The sequence below is a fragment of the Tachyglossus aculeatus genome, chromosome 16 (assembly GCF_015852505.1).
Source record: "Tachyglossus aculeatus isolate mTacAcu1 chromosome 16, mTacAcu1.pri, whole genome shotgun sequence".
Lineage (NCBI taxonomy): Eukaryota > Metazoa > Chordata > Mammalia > Monotremata > Tachyglossidae > Tachyglossus > Tachyglossus aculeatus.
The window spans coordinates 1,955,677-1,967,494 of NC_052081.1; the positions used below are offsets into that span (position 1 = coordinate 1,955,677).

At 50.7% G+C, this 11,818-nt stretch overlaps 1 protein-coding gene across 1 annotated transcript in view; it reads left to right on the top strand.

Moving 5' to 3' along the window:
- FSTL1 (follistatin like 1) overlaps positions 1-5,092 on the top strand; it is a 44,807-nt gene extending 39,715 nt beyond the window's left edge. The window contains exons 9-11 of the mRNA XM_038758530.1: positions 404-514; positions 2,539-2,633; positions 2,730-5,092. Of these exons, the coding sequence (XP_038614458.1) occupies positions 404-514; positions 2,539-2,633; positions 2,730-2,774 (251 nt within the window). The 3' untranslated portion in view covers positions 2,775-5,092. The remainder of the gene's footprint in view (positions 1-403; positions 515-2,538; positions 2,634-2,729) is intronic.
- Positions 5,093-11,818: the final 6,726 nt, after the last annotated feature.

Sequence of the window (11,818 nt, forward strand, 5' to 3'; positions counted from 1 at the left end):
TGATCAGGTTGTCCCACGGGGGGCTCACGATCTTAATCCCCGTTTTCCAGATGAGGGAACTGAGGCCCAGAGAAGTGAAGTGACTTGCCCAAAGTCACCCAGCTGACAATTGGCGGAGCCGGGATTTGAACCCGTGACCTCTGACTCCAAAGCCCGGGCTCTTTCCACTGAGCCACACCGTATCAGGGACCGGGGTGGAGCCAGGAGCCGGGCCGGGATGGGGATCTTGGTGGTGGAGCTGAGAGCCGGGCCAAAGCGAAGCCGGGAGCAGGGCCACGTTGGGGACCATTCATCCAATCGTATTTATTGAGCGCTTACTAAGCGCTCCCGGCCCCTTCCCGGGACAACGGAGCAAAAGGCCCGGGCTCCCCGGGGGGAACTGAACTGTGTCCGTCCCCCGCAGAGTGCGCCCTGGAAGACGAAACGTACGACGACGGGGCTGAGACCCAGGTGGAGTGCAATCGCTGCGTCTGCGCCTGCGGCAACTGGGTGTGCACCGCCATGGCCTGTGACGGTAAGGACCCTCCCCCGTCCCCCAGCCCGGGGGTAAAAAGGGCACCCCCCCACTTCTGAAGCAGCGTGGCAAGTCTGCTGTGTGACCTTGGGCAAGTCGCTTCACTTCTCTGAGCCTCAGCTACCTCATCTGTAAAATGGGGATTAAGAGTGCGAGCCCCACGTGGGACAACCTGATCACTTTGTATCCCCCCAAGCGCTTAGAACGGTGCTTTGCACATAGTAAGCGCTTAACAAATGCCAGCATTGTTATTATTATTCTGGCTCGGACGGGGGTCCCGTGGATCCAGCAGACCGGGGTTCTAGACTTGAAAATGATTTGTGGAGACCGTGAAATAAAATCCAGACAGGAGGAGGGAAGAGAAAGGAATCGATCCGTGAGCTAGTTCTAAAGCCGCAGAGTGGGTAAGGTAGACTGGAAGCGCATCGTGGGCAGGGAATGTGTCTGCTAGTTCTGCTGTATTGTACTCTCCTAAGTGCTTAGTACAGTGCTCTGCAAGTAGTAAGTGCTCAATAAATACCATTGATTGATATATTGTAATAATAATAACAGTGGCATTTAAGTGCTTTCGATGTCCCAACCACTGTACTAAGCACTGAGGTAAGTACGAAATAATCGATCAGTGGTATTTATTGAGTCCTTCTCAGGAGGCCTCCCCAGACTGAGCCCCCTCCTTCCTCTCCCCCTCCTCCCCCTCCCCATCATCATCAATCTTATTTATTGAGCGCTTACTATGTGCAGAGCACTGTACTAAGCACTTGGGAAGTACAAATTGGCAACATATAGAGACAGTCCCTACCCAACAGTGGGCTCACAGGCTCCCCATCCCCCCATCTTACCTCCATCCCCTCCCCACAGCACCTGTATACATGTATATATGTTTGTACGTATTTATTACTCTATTTATTTATTTATTTTATTTGTACATGTTTATTCTATTTATTTTATTTTATTAATATGTTTTGTTTTGTTGTGTGTCTCCCTCTTCTAGACTGTGAGCCCGCTGTTGGGTAGGGACCGTCTCTATATGTCGCCGACTTGTACTTCCCAAGCGCTTAGTCCAGTGCTCTGCATGCAGTAAGCGCTCAATAAATACGATTGAGTGAATGAATGAATTGAGTCCTTACTATATGCAGAGCACTGTACTAAGTGCTTGGGAGAGTACAATGCAACAGAATTAGCAGGCACAGTCCCTGTCCATAGCGAGCTGACAGTCTATAATCACTTCTAGATCGTGAGCCCATTGTTGGGTAGGGACTGTCTCTATATGTCGCCAACTTGGACTTCCCAAGAGCTTAGGACAGTGCTCTGCACACAGTAAGCGCTCAATAAATACAATTGAATGAGTGAATGAATGAATTGAGTTCTTACTATATGCAGAGCACTGTACTAAGTGCTTGGGAGAGTACAACAGAATTAGCAGGCACAGTCCCTGTCCATAGCGAGCTGACAGTCTATAATCACTTCTAATAATAATAATAATAATAATAATGGCATTTATTAAGCGCTTACTATGTGCAAAGCACTGTTCTAAGCGCTGGGGAGTTTACAAGGTGATCAGGTTGTCCCACGTGGGGCTCACAGTCTTAATCCCCATTTTACAGATGAGGGAACTGAGGCCCAGAGAAGTTAAGTGACTTGCCCAAAGTCACACAGCTGACAGGTGGCAGAGCCGGGATTTGAACCCACGACCTCTGACTCCAAAGCCCGGGCTCTTTCCACTGAGACCCGCTGCTTCCCCTCTGCTTCTAGACCGTGAGCCCGTTTTTGGGTAGGGACCGTCTCTATATGTCGCCAACTTGGACTTCCCAAGCGCTTAGTCCAGTGCTCCGCCCACAGTAAGCGCTCAATAAATACGACTGAATGAATGACAGCAGAACCATAAAGGGACACGTTCCCTGCCCACAACGAGCTTACCCTAACCATTCTGACCTGGCCGATTTGTACTTCCCAAGTGCTTAGTACAGTGCTCTGCGCACAGTAAGCGCTCAATAAATAAATACGATCGATGATGGTCCTTGCAGGGAAAAAACGAAAAGGGGGGCAGCAGCAGCCGGCGGACGTGGAGCTGACCGAGGAAGAGCTGGCCAGATACGTCCAGGAGCTTCAGAAGCACCAGGTGAGCGACCCCCGGCCTTCCCGGGACCCTTGAAGACCACCCCCGGGTTCGGCTGGCCCCGGGCTCACCCTGCCCGTGTTCTCTCCCTCCCCGAAGGAGACGGCTGAAAAGACCAAGAGAGGAAGCAGCAAAGACATGTAGCCGAGCCCGCCAGCTTCCGAAGAGGGGGTGAGGTGGCTTGGCCCTGCCCCTTTCCCTTCCGACGTCAGTATTCCGGACCGTCTGCTTCAGCCGTCCAGCCACCGATATTTACAGTGTATAGCGATGAGTTTTGTTTTGTTCTACTTGTTTTGTAATAGAGAAAAAGCCAGGCCCCCCCAGGCCGGACGTGGCGGAGGGGCCCTCGAGCTAGGAAGTGCAATAGGAAGAGCGGGAAGCTGGGGCGCGGCGGGTTGTCTTCTGCTCCCGCAACTCCCGGAGTCGTCCACACCCGACGGGCCGGATCGAGGCTGGGGGTGGGCGGGGTGGCGAGTCCTGGACCCGCTAACTAGCCAACGCCACGTGACCCCTGCGGCCCCCTTCCTGCCCCCCAAACCGCCGGTCCGGTCCCGCTCGGGACCAGGCCACATTCCCTGTCCCCTTCCGTCCCCGCCACGGCCCCCACTCTCGCTCACCGCGCCCCCCCCCGCCTTCTCCGCTCTCCATTTTTGACTTTTCACAAAGGTGCTACGATCGCTGAAGACCCCGCGAGGAGTGGACTCCCCTGTTCAGACCGTCGGTGGTGTTATTTTTGTTATTTTGTTTCCTCAGAGACGAAGGTTTGGTACTTCCCAGCGGTCCCTAGGTTTGGGGGAGGGCGTGGGCGGATGAGGGTTATTTAAGGCATCGTGGTCATCGCTGTAGGTCCGAAAATGGCTCTGGCCTAGGACGAAGACCCCTCCACCCTCCCAGATCAGCTGCCCCCGATTTCTCCCAGCTTCCCGGAGGTGAAGGCGGAGGGAGTCGGCCTTAAGCGCTTAGTACAGTGCTCTGCACACAGTAAGCGCTCAATAAATACGATCGAATGAATGGAGGGATACGTGGGGCGGGGAAGACGGCGAGGGCAGCCAGCTGGAAACCAGTAACGAGGGGGGCTTTAACCAATCACCTTCTACCCCCCTGACACCATTCCCAACGCTGCCCGGATTGGCCTTTCCGAAGGTCCCGCTCTCCCCGCTCCCAATCCGGGAAGACTTTCAGAGCCAAAGGACTCAGGAAACTGGGAAACCAGGGGACCCACTGACATCCACCGGGTCCCCGGCTGCTGTTGCTGTCACCCCTCCCCGAGTGGACCCTAGATAGCCCGGCCACCTCTTCTCTTTCACCCTCACGGACAGGAAGCAACGTTCCACGTCCCGTCCCGCCAATCCTTGCTGCGGCGGGGATCTCCAACCCGAGGCCGTGGGGTGGTCCTACCTCAAGGCCCAGAGTTGGGGGGCTATAATCCAGGGGCGTCTGGTGCCAGGATCCCAGGGAACCGGGCAGAGAGAGCGTGACATCTCTGAGCGACCGATGTCATCTTGCAACCAATCCCCGGAGTCCGGCGGGAGGGCGGGGAGGTCGAGAGTGGGATCACACTTCCATTCCCCTCGACCTCGCTGGGAAGTGAAACCAGGCTCTTCTGCCCCATCACTGCCCGGAAGGGGAAGTCAGGGCCCCCAAAGGACTTTGCGGGGCCAAGGCAGGAGGACTCTCTTTGGAGGTTGCCCCCCAGCTCCTCTTCCTATGGGTTTGGGCAACTTCAACCCCAGAGGACTCGGCTTGTCCGAGAACACCCCTCCTCTCTCCCTCCTCCTCCCCCCAGCCCCAGGGTCTCCGTGACCAAGTGCCTTAGAGAACCCGGGACAGCCTATGCCTTAACCCAGTTCCCAGTTCTCACTCGCGGGAAAGGGGTTCCGCTTCCCAAAACCGAGGCCCCGCGGAGTTGGGGAGCAGGGGTCCGGCGGTGAGGTGGCAGAGCCGCGTCCCACACGGCAGCCGAGGAGACTTCAGGCCGCACCGTGGGTGGCCCATCTGAAGGGCCACCCACCGATCCATCCGCAGCATTTACGGAGCGCCTGCTGTGTGCTGAGCGCTTGGGAGAGGGACACGGTGCCTGTCCTCCAGGAGCTTCCAGTCTACTGTGCACGGAGCCCTGGACACCATGCTCGGGAGGGTACAATAGAGGTAGCATGCACGGATCCCCGCTCTCGAGGAGCTCACCGTCTAGCGGGGAAGACAGACCCAAAATAAACCGCAGACAGGGCACAGACCCCCGGGGGTCTGCTGTTGGACCACCAAGCTCGGAGAAACCACATAAGAACCACTTTCCCCGGAGGGGTGGCGTCTCAGCGAGGGGGTCCGTGAAATGTAACCGTCACTCGGGGGGGACGGCGGGGAGCTTCCTTACTGCATTTATCCTACTATTTGTTTTTTATAATGCCTGATAAGTTTGTTTTTCTTTTTTGGATATAACAGCCAAATAAAAAAGGTAAACCAGGCCTTCTCTCCGGTTCTCTCTCCCGAGTGAAAGCCGAGAGGACTTTGCAACCCACCGTCGAGGGCTTTGTAAAGGGGGCACTGGTTTTGGTTGGGAGGGGGGGGGCCAGGTAGGATGGGAGGGTGATTCCCACCCAAGGTGCAGCCAGGAAACTGCTTCCTCTCCCCCAGAAACCCCCTTTCCCTGAGAGAATCAATGTGGCTTAGTGGCGAGAGCCTGGACCTGGGTTCTAATCCCAGACCTGCTACTTGCCTGCCGTGTGACCTTAGGCAAGTCACTTCGCTGTGACTCAGTTTCCTCGTTTGTAAATCGGAGAGTCGATACCTGTTCTCCTGCCTACTTAGACCCGGGAGCCCCACGTGGGACGGGGACTGTGTCATATTTGATCTGGTACCTGTCCCAGTGTTTATTACAGAGCTTGGCTCCTAGTACATAATAATAATGATAATGATGTCATTTGTAAAGCGCTTACTGTGTGCAAAGCACTGTTCTAAGCGCTGGAGGGGGACACAACCTCCCCAGCGCTTAGAACAGTGCTTTGTACATAGTAAGCGCTTAATAAATGCCATCATTATTATTTTTATAATTATTATAATAATGATGGCATTTGTTAAGCGCTTACTATGTGCAAAGCACTGTTCTAAGCGCTGGAGGGGGATACAACCTCCCCAGTGCTTAGAACAGTGCTTTGCACATAGTAAGCACTTAATAAATGCCATCATTATTATTTTTATAATTATTATAATAATGATGGCATTTGTTAAGCGCTTACTATGTGCAAAGCACTGTTCTAAGCGCTGGAGGGGGATACAACCTCCCCAGCACTTAGAACAGTGCTTTGCACATAGTAAGCGCTTAATAAATGCCATTATTATTATTATACAAGGTGATCAAGTTGTCCCACGTGGGGCTCACAGTCTTAACAAATGTACATGCTTAACAGATATTAACAAATATTATTGCTATTATTATGCAGCCCCCGTGGGCCTCCATTCCTCTCACTTCCTTCTCCCCAAGTCATCCCCCGTAGTCGACACCTATGTACTAAGCGCTGGGGTGGATGCAAGCAAATCGAGTTGGGGCTCACAGCCTTAATCCCCATTTCACAGCTGAGGGAACTGAGGCCCAGAGAAGTGAAGTGACTTGCCCAAGGTTGCCCGGCAGACAAGCAGTGGGGCCGGGGTGAGACCCCGGCAGGTCCTTCCGAATCCCAGGCCCGCCAGGCCACGCCGCTTCTCTGTCTTCTCCCACGACCCCGTCTCCCTCTGCTAAATTGAATATCACGGTTACGGGAAGTTTGGACCGAAGGGAATTCGGGGAACTCAGAAAGGGTCCGGGTACGGAGCTGGGCGAGAGGTCCAGACCTAGGGGCTTGGGGGAAACGCCGGCTGGAAGGGGAGGAGGGTTCGAGGAGGAGTGGAGACTCATTAAAGAGGGGGTCCAAAGCAGTGGTGAACCCGAAAATTTGGGGTGTTGAATGGCTTCAAGCACTTGCAACTCCTCAGCCACGTGTCCCTGGTCCAAAGCGGCATATTCCAGCAGTCGGAGTGAGGCTGTGGCCGTCAGGAGACCCGAGCTGGGCCACCGGCCCGCTGGGTGACTTCCAGCAAATCACCGAACCTCTCTGGGCCTCGGCTCCCTCCTCTGTAAAACGGGGGCACCTGCCTCGGGGACGCTGGGAGGGGAAAGTGAGATAATTGTCAAAGTGCTCTGGGAAAAGAAAAGCTCTAAACGGAGGCCGTGCACGGTGATTATTTTCGTTACCCTCGCGGCTGTTTTCTTGGGCCGATTTCATCAGCCTCCCGGCTCCCCGGGACGTGTTGTCGTGAGGGGCTTCTCTCTGTCTGCTAGCCAGGTGAGCCGAGGTGAGGGTCTTCAGAGCAAAGGTGAGGCCCAGAATTGAGGAAGTACCTGGGTAATTCCAAAAATAAATAAAAGACGCTCCGTTTTCGTCCTCGAACACCCAAACGAAAGGGGCTTTTGGCCTGAATTTTCCAGATAATTATCCAGAAAACGAACACCGCTGACTCTAAGAGCGACCTTGGCGAAAATGTTCTAACTTCCCGTGGCTTCCCTTGCCCGGTTAAGTGTAGTGAACTATCTCTGCCCTCTTGTCTAGGAAACTGATTCCATTGATCACCCAGGCCTCAGCATTATTTTTAATGGTATTTGTTAAGCGCTTACCACGTGCCAAGCACTGTCCTAAGCAACTTAATCAGGTTGGATACAGTCTGTGCCCTGCAAGGGGCTCACAGTCTTAACCCTTCCTTCCTCTCCCCCTCGTCCCCCTCTCCATCCCCCCATCTTACCTCCTTCCCTTCCCCACAACACCTGTATATATGTATATATGTTAGTACATATTTATTACTCTATTTATTTATTTTACTTGCACATATCTATTCTATTTATTTTATTTTGTTAGTATGTTTGGTTTTGTTCTCTGTCTCCCCCTTTTAGACTGTGAGCCCACTGTTGGGTAGGGACTGTCTCTATATGTTGCCAATTTGTACTTCCCAAGCGCCTTTCCTTCCTCTCCCCCTCTTCCCCCTCTCCATCCCCCCATCTTACCTCCTTCCCTTCCCCACAACACCTGTATATATGTATATATGTTAGTACAGATTTATTACTCTATTTATTTATTTATTTATTTTACTTGCACATATCTATTCTATTTATTTTATTTTGTTAGTATGTTTGGTTTTGTCCTCTGTCTCCCCCTTTTAGACTGTGAGCCCACTGTTGGGTAGGGACTGTCTCTATATGTTGCCAATTTGTACTTCCCAAGCGCTTAGTACAGTGCTCTGCACATAGTAAGCGCTCAATAAATACGATTGATGATGATGATGATGAACCCCCATTTTACAGTTGAGGTAACTGAGGCCCAGAGAAGAGTAATGACTTGCCCAGGGTCACACAACCGACAAGATGGGGAGCTGGGATTCCAGGCCTGTGGTCTACCCGCTAAACCACATTGCTTCACGCTAGCATTTCAGCCAGGAAATGAGTGGTTCCATGCCTCAATAAATCAGTGGTATTTATTAAGAACTGAGTTTGGGCAGAACACTGTACTAAGCGCTTGGGAGAAAGTACTAAATATCTGATAAACCGATCCTTGCTCTCAAGGAGCTTACATTCTAATAGGCCCAGCCACTGCGCGTTGCTTTGCGTGAGGAATTTCTTTGAACGTTGACTGCAAGTCTGAAGGTTTTCTGAACTCATTCCTACTAAATAATCAGCCAGATTTGGGCCAACTGACTTTGGAAGAAGCCAGGCCATTTCTTCGTACGGACTAAGTATTAAGCGCTCCGTACGGTGCTCTGCACACAGTAAGCGCTCAATAAATACGATTGAATGGATGAATGAGGTATTTAACCAAAGCTCCAAGCTGGTATAAGGCTAGTCTACGCTGAGCCTCAACAGACTCGCGGTGTAAAAGGGGTGAAGAAAAGGGGAAACTAAAGACGGTCAAACACTGAAAAATAAACCCCAAAAAGCCAAACAAATAACTAATTTGTGGGATGCAGGAGTGAAGACGAGTGAAGAATGAAAGCCTGTTGTGGGAGGAGAACCGTGGCTCAGTGGAAAGAGCCCGGGCTTTGGAGTCAGAGGTCATGGGTTCAAATTCCGGCTCGCCAATTGTCAGCTGTGTGACTTTGGGCAAGTCACTTCGCTTCTCTGGGCCTCAGTGACCTCATCTGGAAAATGGGGATGAAGACTGTGAGCCCCCCGTGGGACAACCTGATCACCTTGTAATCTCCCCAGCACTTAGAATAGTGCTGGGCACATAGTAAGCGCTTAATAAATGCCATTATTATTATTATTATTATTATTATTATTATTATTATGTCTATCAACTCTGTTATATTGTAGGAGCTATATGAAGCGTGAAGCAGCGTGGCCTAGTGGATAGAGCCCAGGCCCGGGAATCAGAAGGACCCGGGTTCTAATTCTGGCTCTGCAATTTGTCTGCTATGTGACCTAGGGCAGGACATTTAAATTCTAGACTGTGAGCCCACTGCTGGGTAGGGACCATCTCTATGTGTCGCTAACTTGTACTTCTCAAGCGCTTAGTAAAGTGCTCTGCACACAGTAAGTGCTCAATAAATATGATTGAATGAATTTAACTTCTTTGAGCCTCAGTTCCCTCATCTGTAAAATGGGGATTAATCAATCAATCAATCAATCGTATTTATTGAGCGCTTACTGTGCGCAGAGCACTGGACTAAGCGCTTGGGAAGTACAAGTTGGCAACATAGAGAGACAGTCCCTACCCAACAGTGGGCTCACAGTCTAAAAGGGGGAGACAGAGAACAAAACCAAAACATACTAACAAAATAAAATAAATAGAATAGATATGTACAAGTAAAATAAATACATAAATAAATAGAATAATAATTATGTACAAACATATATACATCTATACAGGTGCTGTGGGGAAGGGAAGGAGGTAAGATGAGGGGAAAGAGAGGGGGACGAGGGGGATTAAGACTGTCAGCCTCAGGCGGGACATTCATTCATTCATTCAATCGTATTTATTGAGCGCTTACTGTGTGCAGAGCACTGTATTAAGCGCTTGGGAAGTACAAGTTGGCAACATATAGAGGCGGTCCCTACCCAACAACGGGCTCACAGTCTAGAAATCCTAGAGATGTAGAAATCACAGTCTAGAAATTCAAACGCTGTTGAATCCTCAACGGCGTTGCCCTTCCCAAACCCAGAACCGGTCTGCTCGACCCCACCGTTAGGAACTGTGTCCAACCCGATTTGCTCCTCTCCAACCCGGCGGTTAGTACAGTGCCTGGCACATAGTAAGCGCTTGACAAATACAATTATTATTATTCCTACTCTTCCCAAGCGCTTATTCCGGTGCTCTGCATCCAGTTAGCGCTCAGTAAATACCACCGATTGATTGAACAGAGAAGCAGCGTGGCTCAGTGGAAAGAGCCCGGGCTTTGGAGTCAGAGGTCGTGGGTTCAAACCCCGGCTCCGCCGCTTGGCAGCTGTGTGACTTGGGGCAAGTCACTTCCCTTCTCTGGGCCTCGGTGACCTCATCTGTCAAATGGGGATGAAGACGTGGGACAACCTGATCACCTTGTAACTTCCCCAGCGCTTAGAACAGTGCTTTGCACATAGTAAGCGCTTAATAAATGCCATCATGATTATTATTATTACTGAACGGCTGGTGGATTGAGTGAGAGCCAGCACTGCAGCTGAGGAGGTGGGCGGGGTGAGGGGGAACGAGGAGGTTGGCAGAGAGATCATCATCATCATCATCATCAATCGTATTTATTGAGCGCTTACTGTGTGCAGAGCACTGTACTAAGCACTTGGGAAGTACAAGTTGGCAACATATAGAGACAGTCCCTACCCAACAGTGGGCTCACAGTCTAAACGGATCTGGGACTGAAGTGCTCTGCACACAGTAAGCGCTCAATAAATACGATTGATTGATTGATTGATTGATTGAAGTGATTTACGTTGGGTTGAAACCGTGGCTTCTTTGGCCCCGTTGGAACGGCGAGGCTAATTCTCTACCAATCCATCATTCTTTCATTCATTCTTATTTATTGAGTGCTCACTGTGTGCAGAGCAATGTACTAAGCACTTAGAAGAGTACACTATAACAATAAACAGACACATTCCGTGCCCACAAGAAGCTTACAGTCTAGAGCAATCGCTCAGTTGCGTTGAGTGCTTACTGTGTACAGGGCACTGTACTAAGCACTTGGGAGAGATCAATACAAGGAGCTTGCAGGGGGAGACAGATATTAAAATAGATTAGGGATTGGGACAGAGTGCAAGTATATATATATATATATACTCCACGGGGAGCAGTGTGGCTCAGTGGAAAGAGCCCAGGCTTTGGAGTCAGAGGTCATGGGTTCGAATCCCGGCTCCACCACATGTCTGCTGTGTGGCCTTGGGCAAGTCACTTAACTTCTCTAAGCCTCAGTTCCCTCATCTGGAAAATGGAGATTAAGACTGTGAGCCCCACGTGGGACAACCTGATCATCTTGTATTCCCTCCAGCTCTTAGAACAGTGCATTGCACATAGTAAGCGCTTAATAAATGCCGTTATTATATATATATATATGCCACATCTGCTGTGTGAACTTGGGCAAGTCACTTCACTTCTCTGGGCCTCAATTAGTCAATAATTAATTAATAGTAAATAAATAGTAAATAATAGTAAATAATTACTAAAATTTACTGATAGTAAATGAATACTATTAATAATTAATAGTAAAATGGGCATTAAGACTGTAAGCTCCATGTGGGGCATAGACTGTGCCCAACTTGATTACCTTGCATCTACTCTAGTGCTTCAACTGTCTCCACGTTTTGTTCTGTTGTCTGTCTCCCCCTCCTAGACTGTGAGCCCATTGTCGGGTAGGGACCGTCTCTGGATGTTGCCGACTTGTGCTTCCCAAGCGCTTAGTACAGTGCTCTGCACACAGTAAGCGCTCAATAAATACGATTGATTGACTGCTCTGCACACAGAATGCACCCAATAAATACGACTGAATGAATGAACGATTTGGTCATTACCAGGGCTGGCTCTCGGGTACGGTGCTTGGCAGACTGGGGGGAGCCCCCAGTCAGGGCGAGTCACCACCTCTCTGGGCCTCAGTGTCTCCATCTGTAAAATGGGGAGCCTCCCGTTCACTCAAGCGGATAAACGCAGGCCAAGCCTGGAGCGAGACAGCTATCGACTTTAATCGGCACT